The 22,101-nt window shown below is 38.0% G+C and overlaps 1 protein-coding gene across 1 annotated transcript in view; it reads right to left on the minus strand.

Annotated features, from left to right (window-relative positions):
* Window positions 1-3,599: 3,599 nt before the first annotated feature.
* Window positions 3,600-22,101, minus strand: part of flz (filzig) — a 246,333-nt gene continuing 227,831 nt past the window's right edge. Inside the window, exon 8 of the mRNA XM_065216585.1 lies at window positions 3,600-3,785. Within this exon, the coding sequence (XP_065072657.1) occupies window positions 3,621-3,785 (165 nt within the window). The 3' untranslated portion in view covers window positions 3,600-3,620. The remainder of the gene's footprint in view (window positions 3,786-22,101) is intronic.

The raw sequence follows: 22,101 nt of genomic DNA on the forward strand, positions 1-22,101 counted from the left end.
ATTTTCAATTTATCTAATTCATGTGAAGGGTATTACGTGTTCTCCTAACCCCAGTAAGAGGAATCCCTTATCTCAAGAGGTTGTGCAGAAAGTGCAAGATTTCTTTCGCGAGGCAAACGTTAGCAAGGAGTTGGCAGGGAAAAAACAGTACAAAAGCGTGCGTGAGGGAGATAAACGAGTCTTAAAAAAAAAACCGTTTGGTTCATGCAAACCTGGGTGAGATATATGCTCTATTTCAGGAAAAATGTCCTGATCAGAAGATCGGTTTCACAAAAATTGCCGAACATCGGCCGCCAGAGTGCGTTCTGGTGGGAGCAGCAGGCACGCATACAGTATACGGGTGTGTTATTCACGACAATTTTCGACTTAAGTTTACGGGAGCAAAGTTTGACCAAATCGAAGTTGATGGAGCTAAATTATTCAGTTCGTGCAGAGATTTGTTGAAACTCAACATGTGCAATCCCGCAAATGAGTCGTGTGGCGATATGGACCCAATTCGTGCTATTATTTGGTCATTCCTGAATGACAGTAGCATTGATGAGGTCACGTACAAATAATGGACACAGGAAGAACGATGTGCTTTGGAGAGTTTAATATCAGATGTTGAACCGTTTGTAGACTGTATTATTGACGCAATCCCAGCAGTTCGAAAGCACGACTATATTGCTGCGAAACAATCTGAGGTTTTCAAATTCACTCGTGATAACTTACGTGAAGGGGAAATCTTTGCAGTGGCTGATTTATCTGAAAACTATTCTTTTGTTTTTCAAGATAGGGTACAGGGAGCTAATTATAATAATTTGCAGGCAACCGTTCACCCTTTTGCTGCCTACACCGTACACGAGAATAAAGTTGTACCATTGAACTGCGTCATAATTTCCGATACACTAGAGCACACCACAACAACATTTAATGCTTTCCAGCGCCATTTCATAGAGTATCTAAAATCCGAGGTACCACAGTTGTCCAAAATCTCGTACTTCTCTGATGGAGCGGTATGGCAATATAAAAACCGATTTAATATTATAAACCTGGTTTTCCACGTAAGTGATTTTGGGGTGCCCGCTGAGTGGCAATACTTTGCTACGACATATGGCAAAGGACCAAGCGATGGAGTGGGAAGAACTTTGAAGAGCTTGGCAACGAGCGCTAGTTTACAAGGAGCCACTATTCAGACGCCAAAGGAGCTTTATGACTGGGTAATGAAGAATTGCAATCTAAACGTTAGATTTGTGTCATCTGAGATCTGTTCCGAAGAAAAACAAATACTGTCACACCGTTTTGCATCAGCTGCATCTATACCCGGTATTCGTTTAATGCATGCAGCAACTTCTTCTGGTATTAATACCATTATTGTGAAAACTGTTTCCGGTGCCACAACTGGTTCAGCTTTTAAAGTTGTGGCAACGAAACGTGCAAAGTAAGTGGGTTCAAATAAAAATGAGAAAAAATCATCACGAAGTGTTAGCCTGAAGAAAAAAACTAAGCAAATTGTAATTTCTGTATTACATTATTATAATAAAATGTAAAATCGAACAGTGTTTGATACAGTATTTTATGTATTGGAAAGACTTAATTTATGTTTGGGCTTGAGAGATCAATAAAAAGATGTAAAGTAGCTGTTGTTAACACTGTATAAAACTATTCTTGGTTTTATAACGCATATTTTTTTCACAAATTATTATTTAAGACAGTAAGTCATGAGAATGATTCTTATTAAGAGGAAAGGGTAAAAAATAACCCTCATAATTAATAACTTTTGTTCATTCAAAATGCAATATCTCAGGAACTACGCAAAAACTTTTTGTCGTTAACTGTTTCTTATGTAAAAAACGGAGAACACGATGGTGTCCGCAAATTGAAAATTAAACGACATGTATTATGAGAAAACTGCATTTAAAGTTTTCAAACATATAAAAAAAAAAATGGCAGCACAGTACAGAATCAAACGTTACAGATTTAGATGTTTTGTCTAATTTTCTTATTAAAACAATACATAATGCAATTTGTAGCTTCATTCGTTCCGGAGATAAGAACAAAAGAAAGTAGTGCTTTCTAAAAATAACGAATAATGGAAAATGAGCCCCTTGATCGAGGGGTGCTCCGATTAGCATACAACTTTGGATTTGTAGAATTTGAGCTTAAATGAACATTCCCTCCAAATTTGGTCCAAATCGGATGGGATCCATTTCACTTTTGCAATTGTTTGTGACCACTTGGCGCGGAATGACCCATATGTAAAACCTTGTATCAACCACAGGACTGCAACGCCTGTCATCTGCGAACAAATTGAGTGAAGCCAAAATTCTCTGGTGCTCTGGTTCTAATTTGACAGCTCCTCCTTTTCCTCTATGATTAAGCTTGGTACATATTGCGCCACGTTGCGGAAAATAGATGGTGTTTTCTAAATAACGTTATAGGATTTGACGTTGTGCTCGTCAATTCGAAAACAACTAAATCATTTATTAATTGTCCATTGCGGAAAAGTAAGAATGGTAAAGGTAAGGTATCAAATTTGTTGCCACCTTGCCGCATTTAATGTTACATGGTTGGAGCTTCAATATGTTATGGATCATCAGCGCTGCTGATGTTTTCGGCAGTTTCAAGAACTGGATCGCATTGTAGGGGGTTGGTGTCAACCGGTCTATTCTTTGCGTGACAAACCATGCGTCTCCTTGGAATTGTTTGCAAACATTTCTCCCGGAAAAAGTTTTCATGGTTCGATGCATTAACCTACCGTGAAACCATTTAGCGTGTCCAAGGTGTGCTAATTAACCCATTAGTTTGATTGTCGTGCATTATCCACGATTTGGTAAATTGATAGTACCGCGCTTATCTTGAGTGGAAAATAGCATGAAATCCAAATTGCTCAAATTTGTTCCAGTCAAACTTCAACCCGGAGACCAATTTGGCTTCACTTGAAGCTGCTTCGTTTCGTGATAGAATAGTCATTATTCTTTCCGTACTAGTTTTTCCCGTGACTTTTGGCCATTACGTGAGAAATTGAGTCAAAAACCTACCTCACTGCACAGAACCGTAATTTATTGCTTCCGATTGCTGCATGCAAGAATTCCAGCGATTGGCATTCGGATTTTCGGCGGCAGGCAAACAAAAGTTAAACGATTCATTTTTTTTTTCTTTAATAGGAGTTTCTTATTCTTTTCTCTGTTCGAAATAAATTAAAATAATCACATTTTTACACCGTGTCACTGCTTGCCACCCATTTTCAGTTGATTTCTCGTATGTGTTTTTTTTTTTGTTAATCGGATTCGCTTACGAGCTAGGCAATAAATAATTTAATAACTAACAACAATAATAAATTAATCCTTAACAATGACTCCAAATCACATCCATCTAATCGCTAGATAAATTATTGCAATTTGTTCCCTAAAACGTAACTACCTACGACATCTCGCTCGATTTCGATGCACACGCTCTCGCACTCTCTCCCGTTCATTCAGTAACAGAAACACCTCCACACGTTCGTCCACTCCAGCTGCTTTCAGGCCATCATTCGCGTCGCGTTACAAACTATTTAAACCGCGTGGGGGAGGAGGAGGAAGAGGAAGAGGTCGATTCTCATCCGCTCATCCTTCTTGTTGTTTGCCTGGCGAGTGCGCTTATTTTACACTGGTGACGCTTCGCAACCAAGGTTTGTAGAATGTCGTCCGCATGTAGACTCCGGGCAGGTAGGGGGCCGCACAGCGAATTCCGTGGGATACCGTTCCGACCAGCTCGTAGCGACCGTCGGGACGTTGCAGCACCAGCGGGCCACCACTGTCACCCTGGGATGGAAGAAAGCGTACAGTAAAGCAAACAAGACAACAGTTAATTAGCATTGAAAGTTAAATACGAATAGCGAATTAAAAATGAGATGAAAAGTAATTACAGTGGAATTTTTCTTACGGTTTGATCTTAATGGATTGTGGTCAACCACGAGGGACCGGTTGAATTTAAGACGGGTAATTATTTGCAGAAGGCTAGCGCAGGGCGTTCATTTTTCGGAAGAGTGTTCAACAGAATCGAACATTTCAATTTGGAATACAAATTTTGCTCGTGTAAACGTTTCCCCAGGGGTTTTTTGGTTTTGCAGCGCAGACACGTGCCATTTTTGCCGGAAATTTCAGAGGAATTGTTTGCGGAAGCCGGCGAAGCGGAATCTGTCTTCGTTCAAAATTGAAATTCAACAGTGAACTTGGCGTTGTCTACAATCTGCCTACCAAGGTCTCATCATAGTGTGGACGATGTTGACAGCTTATGCCTCCCACCCAGAAAGCGTGCTACAGATTCGTTGATGTTTGAAAAGCGAAGTGGAACAGTCTTGGGATTCAACCTAGCATTCGCTGGTTTGGCGAAACGATAGCCAGAGGCTTTGGATCGAATAATTAAGTTTTGCAAAGGATTAATATGGGCTGCACTAAGCACAAAGAGCGTGAAAGGAAATTTAATTGGAGTTTGAGCGATTCTTCAAAAGTTTGAACAAAGCATTTCGAAGGAAAATTTTTAATTAATGGAATGGGTTTGTAGAAGGCGCAATTTTGGTGCGTTTTATCAACATTCAAACCTTGTTTTTTTTTAATGGAGTTACCTACAGCCAAGCAACCATATTTTAGGCGCTAGTGAGGGTCATATTGATTTAAGTGAGACAGAGAATGGACTGGGCGATGTTTGCGAATTAATCGTCCAAAATACCGCCAAACATCTTTTTTCCCGAGATTAATGCAACCTGTGCTGTGCAAGAATAGTAATTATGTTTACAAGTCATCAGAGATATTTTGAAGTGTTAATAGGTTTACACTAAACAGTATTAACAGTTTAAATGTATCCTGAAGAATCGTACAATGTCCGTTAATTATAATAACATTATTAAATTACTAAAAATCATGCAAGGTCGTTTCAAGTGTCAAGAGATTATATTTAAAACATACATCGAACACTCTTTTTTTTTGAGCAGTTAAAGAGAGCAATTGGCAAAAAACAAAAAACAAAATATAGAGAAAATTGATCAATATTTTATTTAAAAAAGGTACTATTTGGGACATCTTCTGCTAGATTACTGATTCCTTTTTTCAAATTGCAAGGATTGCATTAAATTTTAAATCATTTAAAAAAAAAACAACACGTGCTTCACCATTAGACTGATGCAAAATTTGACTTTTTCGCTCCACAGTGCTTAAATGGTTTCAAATCGTGTCCTGATTAGCCTCCCAAAGTTACAACTCATTTGGTTAGAAACAGACTTCGCACAAGCCATTTGAAGTTTACATGTAAATTACTATGGGAAATCTCAACTTTTTGTTCATTGCCTTCTAGTGTTTTTCCATATTGAGCTGCGAAATAGCTCAACAGCCATTCTTATAGAAAATTTTCTCAGCTACAACTTTTCTGAAAATTGTTTCTATGTAAAACGAGACAGGAAAAAGTTATTAATTATTTAAGAGATTGGTAAACTTATGACATGATCAAGCAGCTGCTCTGTAGGCAACACTGTATTTTGCAGTGTGACATAGTAGTCATGATTTTTGTGTCCTATTCAACACCCCTGAAACACCAATGTTGCCTGCTGAGCAGTTGATTGAGCAAGATCATAAGACATCAGCGCATTGAACCATTGATAACTTTCGATCCTTGCATTTAATCAAAAAGTGATCTTGAGTAAAGTTGTAGCTGGGAAAAATTCCTACAAGTACAGTTGAAAGTTTTTAAAGCAGACCAATATGGTGAATTATTAGATAGACATGAACAAAAATCTTGGTTTTACCATAGTAATTCCCATACAAACTTCAAATGGTTTGTGCCATCTCAGTTTCTCACCAAATGGGTTCAAATTTTGAGAGGCTAGTCAGGATCCGATTTGGAATAGTTTAAGTATTGTGGAGCGAAAATTTCAAATTTTGCATCACTCTATTCACCATATAAACAACTTGGGAAGAACATATATCTCAAAGAGACATTACATTGGCAACATAGATACAGAATCCCAAAAGGGCTTTCTTAGCATATAATAATAAAATAATGGGGTGTGGTTTAGAAGTCAAATTAAAATTCTTGATTGCAGATAAATAACGCAGGGCTTAACTGGCTAACAAATATTATATTGAAACTTGCTTGATGGAGAGTTATAGCGAATTCGTTTATTATGAGGGTTGAAACCAGTTCCAACCCAGTGCAAAACCGAACTTTTTGTCAGTGCAAACCTCAACCTGAGGTAGGTTTTTAAAACAAACGATCAAACTGACGTTTTTCAGAACAAAAGCAGACCCAATCTTGATACCCGATCCAGGTTTGAACTGAATAATAAACGAATTCGCTACTATAACACGAATGAATGTCTTGCACAGTTTGTTTAGTAAAAGCCAACTAAGATTGATAGGCAGGCCTGCTTGCTGCGTTATCAATTATTCCAACATCTCCTCTGAATCGGTAAGTCCTAAGAGCACTGCTGCCAAATTTAGACAATACACGGTGATATTGACAATTCTGCTTTGATCACTCCTTTGATCTATCAGTCATTGTCATTTTCAATTGTCAATGACAATTGCCAGTGACGAACATGTGTAGATATTTTTTTATTAACTAAATTTGTAACGAAATTAAGTGACTTGAGCAAAACAATTTCAGGTAGCTGTTAAAGTAAACAAGCATCTACGTCCTGAACTGATTGGATAATAATAAAGTTAAACAGAATGCACAAAATAACACTTATTGTTACGAAAAAATTAATGAGATCAAAGGTTTTTTTTGAGGATCAAGTCTGCCAGTGACTATGCGAAAAACATTTTTTTCAATATCTCACGAAAGCCTGTCAATGACAGTGACAAATCATAGCACTGCCTAGGAGTGTTGTCATTTATCGAAAACGGCCAGAGGCTGGTCTGCTGTTCCTGTAGATTCCAGATTGATGTTTCTGTTTGCCACATGGTCCCGCAGAAAGTGTTGTTTGACAGCTATTGCTTCACAGGCTTATTCTCGTTGTCGGTTCCTATTGCTATGCAGCCCCGGTTTTCTTCAAAAAGTTTGAAAGCGGATTCAAGTGCGATATGCTGCCGGTGTTCCAAAACTTCCTTCAACCACAATCCTTCGGAGGCAGTCGAGCTGAGAGCTGCATATTCAGCTTCACAAGATGACATTGCAACGGTTTGTTGTTTTTGATTGGCTCAGAATACAGTGGTGCCAAAGACTTCGTAAATGAATCCGCTTATATAATTCCGATCCATAGCGTCTCACGACCGCGTATCCAACTAATGCTTCGGCAATTTCATTTCGTCTGTGCTGGAACTTCATGGTTGTCGTGCCTTTGAGGTACCGGACTACTCTTTTCAAAGCTTGCCAGTGAACCTTTCCAGGTTGACTTTGGAATCGCCTCAGGTATCCAGCCGCCAGAGTTCTTGATTTTCGAAACAAAGAAAAGAAAATGAACTCTCCGCAGAATCGCTTCATTTCAAGCAATATCATTTTCGTGTATGTCATTGTGTTTCTTATCATCGATTCACGATGAACATTCCTCCTGTCAAACATGACTTGACTATCGCACGCTATGTCTGAAGGCACTTTTTTTGCAACATTGATGTACCTCTGATTTTTCTTCACAGGATGTTAGTGTTGATCATAACAATCAAATCGGTGATGGTTTTAAAACATTTCATCATGGATTTTGAATTGAAAAAATGCAGTTAAGTAAGGTTCAAAAGTTGATTTAATTAATCCAAATGGCATTAAAGAAGTTCTCTTTGTAAGTAAGATCCATATAGATTATGACGACTTTGCGTAGCACAACATCTTATTTAATTTATCTTTCCTCATAAGAGTAAAAGAAAAAAAAACGAGCAGGACAGTCCGTTACATCCACGTAATCATAGTAGGCATTGGTTTTCGTCCTGTTTCGAGTGTTTTTTTTTATAGATGTATCGTGTAGAAAATCTGGAATCACGAAGAAATTAGATAGGTAGTTCGCTTGATTGCTTCGAAAAAGCGACTCTTTAAAAAAAAAATCATGACACTTTAGAAGCGACTATCGTCGAAAGATTTTTACCGAAGCTCAATAAAGGATATGGCAGGTATCCGGAAGTTTTGTATCCCGTACTTAGTAGGTAGCGAAGGTGGCATTTGTCCCCAACACATCCTGAGGGGTGGAAAATTTTCTAGGATTTTTAAAAATAAATAGAGATGTTTGACTCAACGGTGAGATCGAAAATAAATTCTGATAACCACGATGAATTTGTTTGAAAATCGTTTACCCGATAATATCGTCAATACAGAAACGAAACTCACATGAGATTAGCTCCTCTTGCCCAGTGAGTTTAGGTAGCCCTCACCTTGAATTACTATAGAATTGCTAGAGCATCATTGGACTTCCCATATTTTGTCTAAGGAAACTTTCAGGAAGGTTCAGTGACTTTCTAGTAAATTCTGTGAACTGTAGGGATCTGTATTGAATATAAGGAAAGTTCTGCAAACTTTAAAGAAGTTCTTCCAAAGACGCAGCGAAATTCAGCAACTTTCAGAGAAGTTCATTGAACTTCAGGGAAGCTCTACAAACTTCAGAAAATTCTTCAAACTTGAAAGATGTACTTCGGTCTTTAGAGGAGAAGTTCTATAAACTTCAGGAAAATTCTGCGAACTTCAGGGTCGTTTTGTGAGCTTCAAGGGAGGTCAATGTCCTCCTGGTAAGTTCAACGAACTTCAAGAGACTTCTGTGAACTATAACGACATTATATGAAATGCTCTGCAAAAAGTTCTTTAAGCGTGAGGAAAATTTTGCAAACTTTAAGATGGTCTGTGAACAACAGAGAACATTTAATAATATTAGGGAAGTACTGTGAACTTTATGAAATATCTGAGAATTTCAGGAAAAAAAAAATGCCAAACTCAGAGACGTTCATATAACATCCGGAACGATTGAAGAATTTCATCGAAGTTCAACGAAATGAAGTAAAAACTTATGAACAGGTATTTGAATTTGAATGTAATTTCTAATAGCTGTCTCATCGGGTCGTTAGTGGAACAAACCTCACTCCATTTCTTCGTACCTCAAACGATTAATTCTTGGTTGTTAATAGAACTTCCTTGATGAAATCGGCTGCTTCATGCAGACTGAGCAATTCTGATTATAGTATCAGATTTGTTCTGTATACAGAGGAACTGGGAGGGCTTATTAGAAACTTCTCACCAATAAAGTAATGATCTTCTAGTAAATTTTGCATATCATTTTATTAAAATTTTATTTTATTTTAGCATATTATTTTTGTTACAGCCAATTGGCATTAGTATACGATACAAAAGATTTAATATTACTTGCTCGTTTTTGCGTAAAATAATCAATATTTATTTTACTTGTAATTACCTATGAAAGTTTTTTTCAAGTTTTTTTTTTGTGATCTGAAAATTTACCCAGTTTGGTTAGAAGTTTCGAAGCTAACGCATGTCCACAGGCCTAATAGAAAGGTAGGCAGGCTTCCACTCACTTGCTATAGATGAGTGATTTTCGGAGTTTTGAATTCGTTAGATGTTGTAATGGAGATTTGTGCTGTTGGATGCTGGAGAAGATTGGAGGGCGGGTGTTTGACGCATAGAGCCTGTCAATTTCGCTTTCAGAGTGTCGCAGTCAGCGGTTTTATGATTCGTGAGCGCTTACGATTCGTAGAATCGTTGATTGTGACTGCAAGTGGATTTTACGGGTTTTGTGTGTCGGACGCTTGCTTTTTGGCCTCTTCTTGTGTTTAACATGTGCAGAGTATCATTATAACGTCTAATGGTTTTGAGATTCCTGGTGGCGTGAAATATATTTGTGAGAATATCTTTTTGAGATTTTAGCAGTCACGTTTTGTTTGTAGTTTATATTTTATTTATTTCATTTAATTATCGTAAATATTAGTTATTCAATAATAGATAGTTCATGCATATATTCGTACTTTGACGCGAAGCGCTGTGGATTATAAGATGCTCGATGACCCTCGAGGGATCGATTTTGCTTACTGAGCAGAAAATCATGGATTGAACCCCAAGCTCTTCCACAGCACAATAAATCGTCCACCATTTGTATATTTGATATTGAACATTAACCTCGGAAACTATTTGCATATCAAGCGAAAACGTAGTCCAGTATTGTCGCGAAGCGTTATGGTTCTGAGATGCTCGATGACCCTGGAGGGATCGTTTTTGCTTACTGAGCAGAAAATCATGGGTTTAATCCCAAGCTCTCCGTCATGACTCTTAAAATTCATTATCACTAAACAAAATTAATATGTTCTTTCGATAGCCGGCTATCGAGAGATTAAATAAACAACAAATAAACAATACATACTTTTGGTTGCATCGCCAACTTGAGGTGAATCCTAACCGAATAACATACCCAACCCTCCAACTCCGTAGCACTTATGAGGGTGTCACTAAGTCGGTGGCCTCTCGTTAAGTAAGTACTACATCAACATTTCCTTCCTATCCCTAGTTATGGTAAAGATGGGCGTGGCCAGGAATAGCGACAGTCATGCTTCTGTTACTCTTGTTTAGATTGGAACCAATGTTTACTCCTCAGCATTATTCCTGAAAGTAGTCTAACTGAGAATTTCAGAAGAGACGTGAGTGTCGCTAGTATCCAATCTACGAAGTATATCATAACAACGCTAACGCTAACGCTAACGCTAACGCTAACGCAAACCTCACTCCATTTCTTCGAAATCAGGTATAATAGAGAGAATTTCTTGTGATACCTATTTCTCTTTTACGCTTTTCTTGTGAAATGTGATCGAGGGCATGAGCAAAACAATCAATGATTTTCAATTTTTTTAATATCATTAAATGTTTTATTACAGTTGTTTCTTTTTACCTCTCATTTAATATTTTGAACTTTGAAATCGGCCTAGTGGTTCAAAAGTTATGAGTTTTTGAAAAAATAAAAAGAAATCGATTTTTTGGGCCACCCTAACGTTGAAATGGTCACCCTAATGAAAAAAAATGTGATAAGAAACAAAACTACAATTTTGACCATAATCTGAGAACCACAATATCGTTTTGCTATGGAATGGCGGGATAATAGTAAATTTAGGGACTTTTGTTTAATTATTTTATTATTAAATTGAAACATTATGAGATCCTGACAAAGCTACGATATCTGACGGTACCGAAGAAGAAATCTTACTGTATCATTGAAACTTAATATTTTGACTTCTTCAATCCCCTTTTGAATCATTTTCAGCTGAATTTATTTCGATTCGTAACAGTTTTGTATCTTCAATAGTCCATATACGCCTTCATAAACGGCTAAGTATACTTCAAAATACTTTTTCTCAAAAAACCCAAGATGAACTATTTTAAAACCTTGACAGATTTGATTGTTAGGATCAATACTAACTTCCTGTGAAGATACATGAAGGTACATGAAAAAAGTGCCTGCAGACATAGCGTGTATCGCTTGTTTCGTTCGTCAAGTGCATCAGTTCATTTCATTTGAAACAAAAACTTTTAATGACTCGAAAACTGCTTCCTTCGTTTTTTCCACTTTCACTTCAATTCGGGGCTCATTGAACTTGTTACGCGTCACGTCATCAGGCATTAACATTTAGTATCCGGATATTATCCGCACAATGTCGGTTGCTGGTAGGGATGGTATCCGGATAATAATTTAAAAAAAAGCTTTAAATACCCTATAAAATGGGTATTTTTGGAACGGGGAACACGCGTAGTTACCGAAAATTGATATTCGACGCCATTTTCGAATCCAAGATAGCGGGCATCAAGTTTCAGAAAAAGTGTCAAATTACCTATGATACAAGCTAACTTGAAAGTACTCATTAATGAGTAAAAAAAGACCCATTTTGAAGAAAAGTGGCTTAACTCATGAATAATTAAACAATTTTACCCATTAATGAGTATCTGTTACCCATTAATGATTAACAATTACTCATTAATGGGTAACATATACTCATTAATGGGTAAAAAATTTACTCATTTAATGAGTTAAGCTACTTTTCTTCAAAATGGGTCTTTTTCAACCATGAATGGGTACTTTCAAGTTAGCGTGTATGGGAATTTTCGGAACGTTAGGAACGTTAAGGTAAATACATTAACGAGGCCAATCTGAAGTCAAAGATGGTGGCCATCGGGTTCAGGAAAAGTCTCAAATACCCTAGAACTTGGACGACGCGTAGATGCAGATAACCGATATCCACCGCCATCTCGGAATCCAAAATGGCGGTCATCGGGTATCGCAAAAAGTATCAAATACCCTATTATATGAGTATTCTCGGAACAGTAACTACGCGTGGATGCTGAAAACCAATATCAGACGCTATGGGTATTTAACAATATTCTCCAGTTTTCTGAAACCGAAAGCTGCCATCTTGCCATCTTGCCAGAAATACCCATATTGATGGGTATTTGAAAGTATTTCCCACTTTTTTTTTCGGAAATCGAAAGCCACCATCTTGGATTTCAAAATGTTGTGGTCATTGATTGCCGGCTAGACGTCATCCCGAATCAAAAAAAAAAAAAACCTGCATTGCTGGGTATTGATAGTTTTCACACTTTTCTTAAGCCGGAAACCATCATCTTATATTTCAAACTGGAAACCGATATCGATTTTCGATCTCTAGACGTTACTCCGATTTCAACAATATTCATATTGTTGCGTTCAGCGTTAGTATTTTACACTTGTTCTGAAATTGGAAGTCGCCATCTTGGATTTAAAAATGGCGTCGGATATCGATTTCCGTCATCCTATTCCATAAATACCTATGCACTGAAACCTCCGTTTACGAAGTCTTTTTTTTACGCAGTATTCAATTTACGTCCCTCTTTTTACGAAGTAAATCCCAAATAACGAGTTTTCTTTGTACGAAGTAAATTCCAAATAACGAGTTTTTTTTTTGTGATTTTTGGAAACTGGGATATACTGTGAAATACCCCACAATATGGGTCTTGTTGGAATCAGAGTGACGTGTAGGGACCGGAAATCGATGTGTGACGCCATTTTGAAATCCAAGATAGCGGCTTCCGGTTACATATAATCTTGGAAAATCTGTCATAAACCCCACAATATGGATATTTTTGGAATTGGAGTGACGTGTAGAGACCGGAAATCAATGTCTGATGCCATTTTTAAATCCAATATAGCGACTTCCGGTTACATAAAAACATGGAAATTCTGCCAAATACCCCACAATATAGGTATTTTTGGAATCGGAGTGACGTGTAGAGACCAAAAACCAATGTCTGACGCCATTTTTAAATCCAATATGGCGACTTCCAGTTAAATAAAAACTTGGAAATGCTGCTAAATACCCCACAATATGGGTATTTTTGGAATCAGAGTGACGTTAAGGGACTGGAAATCAATGTCTGACGCCATTTTGAAATCCAAGATGGCGGCTTCCGGTAACAGAAAAGCTTGGAAATTCTGTCATTTACCGCACAATATGGGTATTTTTGGATTTGGAGTGACATGTAAGAACCGGAAATTTATGTCTGACGCCATTTTGAAATCCAAGATGGCGGCTTCCGGTTACATAAAAACTTGGAAATTCTGCCAAATACCCCACAATATAGGTATTTTTGGAATCATAGTGACGTGTAAAGACCAAAAATCAATGTCTGACGCCATTTTGAAGTCCAAGACGGCGACTTCCGGTTACATAAAAACTTGAAAATTCTGCCAAATACCCCACAATATAGGTATTTTTGGAATCGGAGTGACGTGTAGAGACCAAAAACCAATGTCTGACGCCATTTTTAAATCCAATATGGTGACTTCCAGTTACATAAAAACTTGGAAATGCTGCCAAATACCCCACAATATGGGTATTTTTGGAATCAGAGTGACGTTAAGGGACTGGAAATCGATGTCTGACGCCATTTTGAAATCCAAGATGGCGACTTCCGGTTACATAAAAACATGGAAATTCTGCCAAATACCCCACAATATGGGTATTTTTGGAATCGGAGTGACGTGTAGAGACCAAAAACCAATGTCTGACGCCATTTTTAAATCCAATATGGTGACTTCCAGTTACATAAAAACTTGGAAATGCTGCCAAATACCCCACAATATGGGTATTTTTGGAATTGTAGTGACGTGTAGAGACCAAAAATCAATGTCTGACGCCATTTTGAAATCCAAGATGGCGACTTCCGGTTACATAAAAACATGGAAATTCTGCCAAATACCCCACAATATAGGTATTTTTGGAATCGGAGTGACGTGTAGAGACCAAAAACCAATGTCTGACGCCATTTTTAAATCCAATATGGCGACTTCCAGTTACATAAAAACTTGGAAATGCTGCTAAATACCCCACAATATGGGTATTTTTGGAATCAGAGTGACGTTAAGGGACTGGAAATCGATGTCTGACGCCATTTTGAAATCCAAGATGGTGGCTTCCGGTAAGAGAAAAGCTTGGAAATTCTGTCATTTACCGCACAATATGGGTATTTTTGGATTTGGAGTGACATGTAAGAACCGGAAATTTATCGCATTGCTTTTGTGCACAGAGTGACATGAAGAAGAAAAATGATATTTAGTTATTGTGTGGTTGGATTCGCTGGAGGAGGAATTGTTTAAAAATGACTAGAGAAAATCAAGCATCGAGAATGCGCTCTCGGATATATTGATTTGGTGAGTACGTTCCAGTTGAAGATTGTTCTCTCTAAATATCCCTTTTTTGAATACATTTCATTAATCAAACATTATTATATGCTGGATTTGGGGGGGCAGCCTAAGGGTTTCAAAGGATTTGTAGACTGGACAAGGGTTCGTGGATTTGCCAGTCCCTTGTCAGGTGTTGATAGACGTACATCTTGTCGTTTGTCTTCCAAAGGTCTTCAATGAAGTTGATTCACCCTGCTGCAACAAACCATCAGGCAGAACTTTACAACCAGTGAAGTATCTGCAGTCATAGGTAATCCTTGCACTGATGGTGGGTTCTATTCACATCACATCATATCACATGTAAGAACCGGAAATTCATGTCTGACGCCATTTTGAAATCCAAGATGGCGACTTCCGGTTACATAAAAACTTGGAAATTCTGCCAAATACCCCACAATATAGGTATTTTTGGAATCGGAGTGACGTGTAGAGACCAAAAATCAATGTCTGATGCCATTTTGAAATCCGATATGGCGACTTCCAGTTACATAAAAAATTGGAAATGCTGCCAAATACCCCACAATATGGGTATTTTTGGAATCAGAGTGACGTTTAGGAACTAAAAATCGATGTCTGACGCCATTTTGAAATTCAATATGGCGGCTTCCGGTAACAGAAAAGCTTGGAAATTCTGTCATATACCCCACAATATGGGTATTTTTGGAATTGGAGTGACGTGTAAGAACCGGAAATTTATGTCTGACGCCATTTCGAAATCCAAGATGGCGGCTTCCGGTTACATAAAAACTTGGAAATTCTGCCAAATACCTCACAATGTGGGTATCTTTGGAATCGTAGTGACGTGTAAGAACCGGAAATTTATGTCTGACGCCATTTTGAAATCCAAGATGGCGACTTCCGGTTACATATAATCTTGGAAATTCTGTCATATACCCCACAATATAGGTATTTTTGGAATCGCAGTGACGTGTAGAGACCAAAAATCAATGTCTGACACCATTTTTAAATCCAAAATGGCGACTTCCCGTTACATAAAAACTTGGAAATGCTGCCAAATATCCCACAATATGGGTATTTTTGGAATCGGAGTGACGTTTAGGGACTGGAAATCGATGTCTGACGCCATTTTGAAATCCAAGATGGCGGCTTCCAGTAACAGAAAAGCTTGGAAATTCTGTCATATACCCCACAATATGGGTATTTTTGGAATTGGTGTGACGAGTAAGAACCGGAAATTTATGTCTGACGCCATTTCAAAATCCAAGATGGTGGCTTCCGGTTGCAGAAAAATTGGCAGCTTTGCTTCCATGCAAAACTAAGTTCATTTGACAATGAAAGAAGAAATGAACACGAGTCTGATCGCTGATCGAAAGTGGTTCTTTTGATGTTGACAGAGATCTGCTCGAAGAGAAGCCAGAATTACTTTCAATTGATAGTGATGGTCGCTTGACGGACACACAACATGGTGTACTTTAGGCTGTACACGGTAGGGATGAACAACAGCATTTAAAATTTCTACTGGTGGGAAACAGCCTTTTTCCATTGGTGTCTTGACGTGGTTGCAGTCCTGCATCCCGAATTTCACCAGCACATGATCAATGGCAACTTCTTGAGAGAGCAATATTACACCAGCGGTTCGATTATAGCTCAGCTTGATCCCCAGGAAATTGTTTACCTCGCCACAGTCCGTCATCTGACTGGCCCACAAAATTAAAAAATTCTAATTTTCCACGGGCCAACCCCTAAATTTGTTTAGGGGAAGTTTCAGCTCATTTGGTTGTAAGATGAGCTGGTAATTTTAGTTTGAATTTGGTATGGAGAATTTGGATAAAATTCAAAAATTCATCAAAAAAAAAAAAAAAAAATGATACCCCTACACTCTTTTGATCATAAAAAGGTTTCCTTATGTGTGTTGAAGGGGTGCGATATCCTAAGCAGGTGTGGAAACTGCCTTCCTGCATATTCGATTGCTGTCAATGGATGGCAATCGATGTCCGTCGGCGATTGGCACTAGATTGCGGAACAGAGACCGACGTTAAATAAAGGAATGAAGAAGAAGAATAAGAAGTCCACAAAGCGATTTCCGCAGCTTGTATACACGATTTGATGATGCTGTGACTCCTTCAGGAATGTCCAGATACACATCTTCTTTCAATTCGCCATAGATAAATGCAGTCTTCACATCGAGTTGGTGGATAAACATTTTCCGTTTGACTGCTACTGCCAAAACGGTTACTATTGTCACTAGCTTCGCAACGGAAGAGAACGTTTCATCATAATCCACTCCAGGTTTCTGCAGAAAACCTTTCGCCACTAGACGAACTTTGTACAGAACTAGTTGCCCTTTTTCATCCTGCTTGACTCGTAAGATCCTTTGGATTTGGATTTCCTCACCAGCTGGGCATTATACCAACTGTCAAACATGGCTGTCACTAAGTTGTCACTGGTTTTCATCAGCACGTCTCCCAATATCTTCGTCAGTCTCAGAGACATCTAAGTTCAAACGGTTACTCTCATTACATAGAGGAAATCTGGGTAAAACCGGTACCCTAACGATTTTCGCAGGTATGCATTGTTTTTACATAAATTATCGACCTACAAACATTACAGAATCTTACTTTGACTCTAGAATAGACTGCTGCAAAGTTTCGCTCCACAGTTCTCAAACGGTTTCAAACCGGGTCCAGATGAGCCTCCCAAAATTTAAACTCATTTGGTCAGAAACTGGCTTGGCACAAACCATTTGAAGTTTATGTGAAAATTAATATGGCAAAACCAAACTTTTTATTAATTTACTCTTAGCCTTTTTTCCATATTGCTCAGCTGAAAAGTTCCTCTGCTATGCTTATTGGAAATTCAAGCAGCTGTTTTGTTGGCAAATCTGTATTTTGTAGTGTGACATAGTAGCCATGATTTTTTTTCTGCTCTATTCTACGGGCCAGAAACACCGATGTTGCCTACTGAGCAGTTGATTGAGCATAATCATAAACCATCAATGACTTGAATCATTAATAACTGTTGTTTCTTATATTTAATTTAAACGTGGCATTCAGTAAAGTTGTAGCTGTGAAAATTTACAACATGCATAGCTATCATTTTTTAAACAGTGTTAAATGGTGAGTTTTGAGGTAGATATGAACGGAAAAATTGGTATTCCAATAGTAATTTTCATACAAGCTTTAAATGGTTTGTGCGAAGTCAGTTTCTTACCCAAAGAGTTTAAATTTTGGGAGACTTATCAGGACCCGATTTGGAACCATTTGAGCAATGTGGAAGGAAAATTTCAAATTTTGCATCAGTCTACGCTAGATGCGCAATCCCACGAGATGGTAGTGGTTAGCATCCATACCTCTCACTCCAAAGTCACGAGTTCAAATCTCACCCCGGACAAGTCACGAATGACCCAAGAGCGTTAAAGTGGGTATAATTAAAAAAAAAATTATGTCGATTCTAAACTAAAATACTCACTGCATAGCCGACTGCACAACTTTGCTGAAGAAGAAAATTTCCTATCTGGTAAATTTCAAGAGCTATAATTGGAATTGTTCGCTGTGTACTCAGTACACCTAAATTGGTATGCCCCTCGCGTGCCGCTAGCACGCCTCTAGTGCTGGGAATCGAAAATCTTTGACTGTGGTTTGCTTACACTTCTATAGAGAACAACTGGTGCAAGTTTGATCAAAGTAGTCGATCGCGTTCAGAAATAACGTCAAATGGAACTCGAAAGAAAAAAAAAATAGTGTGCACAAACACCTGGAAAATCCGGAGTGGTACGGTTCCAAGCTGGCTAAAGATCTGAAGATACCGAAAACAACAGTTTTTTGAGTGCTCAAAACCTACAAGAGAACCCTGAGTGTGGAAAGGAATCAGCGGACCTACGAAAAAACTGGAACCAGGGATCGTCAGCTGCGCAGCAAGTTGCTGAGGTGCGTTAAAGCCAACCCCGGTCTTTCGATCCGAGATGTGGCCAGAAGGTATAACGGCAACTTTCAAACGGTGCGGAACATCCTTACCAGGGAAGGATACAAGCCGTACAAAGCCAGTAAACATCCGAACCGTCACATGAAGCAGAATTCCGTGGCCAAAAAGCGTGCGAATCACAAGGGCTGCACTTTGATCGATGACGAAACATACGTCAAACTCGATTTTAAGCAGCTTCCTGGTTAAAAGTTTTACATCGCGACTGGATGTGGGGGGGTGCCGAGAATATTCAAGTTTGATTAACGATTTACAGGTCTTTTTGTGCGTACCAATTTACTTTTAGTCAGCCTTTAAAAGAACCGATCGAGTCTTGGTCGTTTGAACAACTTTGTTGAAGACATGAATCTTCTACCTGAAGAAGTTTATTTGCACTCTGGTGCCACATAGTATCTAAAACTAGTCACTACCAATGTTTGTATTCGTACTCTCATGCTCTATCGTCATCTCTCTTACACAACACAAACGGTAGAACAACATTCGAGCAAAAAAAAAAAAAATCAAATAACTGTCATATGACATGTGTGATTTTGTTCTAATTCCTTAATTTGGTGTAAATTAAACCATTTCTGATCAGAAATGTTATTACAGGGCGGACTCGATTATCCGGAGTCTTGAAAAAAAAAATTCAATCCGGATAATCGAGCCCTCCGGATAATCGAGCCATAAAAAAAATTTTTTTTTGGTCTTATGTGGTCTCATTTAATGTTTTTCGTGGTCCCATTGAACGCTATTGAAGGATTATTGAATCGGACCACTGGTTGTGTAGATATGGCCGGAACAAGTTCTGGCGTTTATGGGCCATGAGGCTAAATTTGACTTGAAAGGAACAAAACCCATTAAGCGACACATCAAATTAAATCAAAATTTGATATCAAGATCAATGGTGGAAAAAATTAAGTACCTTGGACCATATTGGCCACTTCTGGACAAGTTCCAGGTGCCCCGGGAAAGTGACCAGAATCGGACTTGGATAATAACCTATCATGAGGCACATTAAAATCTCGAGATCCTGACCAGATAGAAAATTACTGTTTTCGGCAAAGTTGTTCTAGAGATCATAATCTTTTTGCTGGTGGAGAGAAGTTCAGAATTTTCTCACTACGTAGCGCTAGAATTCATGTGAAATTATCGCATGAGATATATCTCGAGATCATGACCAGATAGAAAATTACTGTCGTCGACAAAGTTGTTCAGAAGGTCAAGGCCTTTTCGTTGGTGGACAGTAATTCAGCGTTTTCTCACTTCGCGGCACTAGTATACATGTAAAATTCTCGCATATATAAAATATTTCTAGATCCTTACCATATAAAAAGTTACTGTCTTCGGCAAAGTTTTCATGAAGTCCAGATCTTTTCGTTGGTGGAGTAGTTCAGAAAATTCTCACTACGTGGCGCTAGTATATACATGCAATTTTCGCATATACAATAGCTCGAGATCCTGAGCAGGTAGAAGTTACTGTTTTCGGCAAACTTGTTCAGGGTGTCAAGTAGTTTTGGCTGGTGGACAGTAGTTCAGAATTTTCTCACTACACGGCGCATATAAAATATCTCGAGATCCTGACCAGATAGAAAGTTACTGTCTGAGGCAAAGCTGTTCAGGAGATCATAGCTTTTTTTCTGATTAACAGTAGTTCAAAATATTCTCACTAGGTAGTGCTCGTATACATGTTAAGTTCTCGCATGTGATACATCACTAGATCCTGACGAAATAAAGAATAAATGTCTTTGGCAAAGTTTTTCAGGAAGTCAAGATCTTTTCGTTGGTGGACAGTTGTTCAGAATTTTCTCCCTACTCTGTGCTAGAATACACATGCAATTCTTGCATATACAATAGCTTGAGATCCTGAGCAGATAGAAAGTTTCTGTTTTCGGCAAACTTGTTCAGGGGGTCAAGACTTTTTGGCTGGTGGACAGTAGCCTAGAAATTTTTCACCAAATTGCGCTAGTAACCGTGTACAATTCTCGCGTATGCTAAGCTCGAGATTCTGAACAGGTAGAAAATTACTGTCTTCGAAAAAATTGTTCAAGATGTCAATGCCTATTGCTTGGTGCACAATAGTTCAGAATTTTCACACTTCGTGGCGCTAGTATACACGCGAAATTCTCGCATGTAAAATATCTCGAGATTCTGATCAGATAGATTTCTCTAGTCAACAGTAGTTCAAAATTTTCTCACTGCGTAGCGCTAGAATACACGTGAAATTCTCGCATGTGATTTGTTTCGAGATCCTGACCAGATAGAAAGTTCCTGTCTACAATAAAGTTATTCAGGAGGTCAAAGTCTTTTGGCTGGTGAACAATAGTTTAGAATTTTCTCATAAACTCAAGGCTTTAAACTCCTGAACAACTTTGTTTAAGACAGTAACTTTCTATCTGGTCAAGAACGTGAGATATTTTATATGCGAGAATTTCACATGTATACTACCATCATGAAGTGAGAAAATTCTGAACTACTGTCCACCAGCCAAAAGACCTTGACCTCCTGAATAACTTTATTGTAGACAGGAACTTTCTATCTGGTCAGGATCTCGAAACAAATCATATGGGAGAATTTCACGTGTATTCTACAACTTTCAAAGTAAAAAAAATCTCCTTAAAATAGATAGGGTTGCTCCTTAAATGATTGATCAAAATACGTTAAAAATCTTAAAATGCTCAGTAAATATTTAAAGTACGCTCTTTAAAATAGAGAAAACTGTACATTAAGCATTTGAAAATGCTCCTTAGTATGCACCGCTTTGCACCATTTTAAAGTGTAATTGTACCATATATCATCGGAAAAGCTGCTGTAAAAAGGTTAAAAAGTACCATGAAATCAGTTGAAATGTTCAGTAAATCATTGTGTGCATTTGTGCTTGTGCTTTCAGCTAATTTCATGGTACTTATTAACCTTTCTACAGCAGCTTTTCCGATGATATATGGTACAATTACACTTCAAAATGGTGCAAAGTGGTGCATACTAAGGAGCATTTTCAAATGCTTAATGTACAGTTTTCTCTATTTTAGGGATCATACTTTAAATATTTACTGAGCATTTTAAGATTTTTAACATATGTTGATCAATCATTTAAGAACCACCCCTTTCTATTTTAATGAGATTTTTTTTACTTATTAAGGAACATCGTCATTGTTTAATGATTCATTTAACTTTTTACCTTAAAAAAATACTTGTAATAAGTTAAATTCAATGCTGAACTCATTATTCTAGTTTAGATGCACTAATTAGTGTAAGTCAATGAACCATAACTACAGTATCGCCATAAATCATACTGTCTCTCCACAGTCTCCACAACAGTCCAATTATTGACAAGCAAACAAATATAACCATGCATCCCGCAGTAGCGTTGATTGGATGTAGCTAATTAAATTTTCCGCTCGGAAGTTCAACAAATTGAAACTAAATACCCTCTGCAACTCAATCAATGCCTTCCTCCTTATCCGTCTACCCACCCAAGTGGCTCATGCTACATGCTTTGAACTTCTGCTGCCAGCCCATTCAGTAATGATAATAATAAC

The sequence above is a fragment of the Ochlerotatus camptorhynchus genome, unplaced genomic scaffold, assembly GCF_037179485.1.
Source record: "Ochlerotatus camptorhynchus isolate MF236.1 unplaced genomic scaffold, CSIRO-AGI_Acam_v1.1 ptg000064l, whole genome shotgun sequence".
Taxonomy (NCBI): Eukaryota; Metazoa; Arthropoda; class Insecta; order Diptera; family Culicidae; genus Ochlerotatus; species Ochlerotatus camptorhynchus.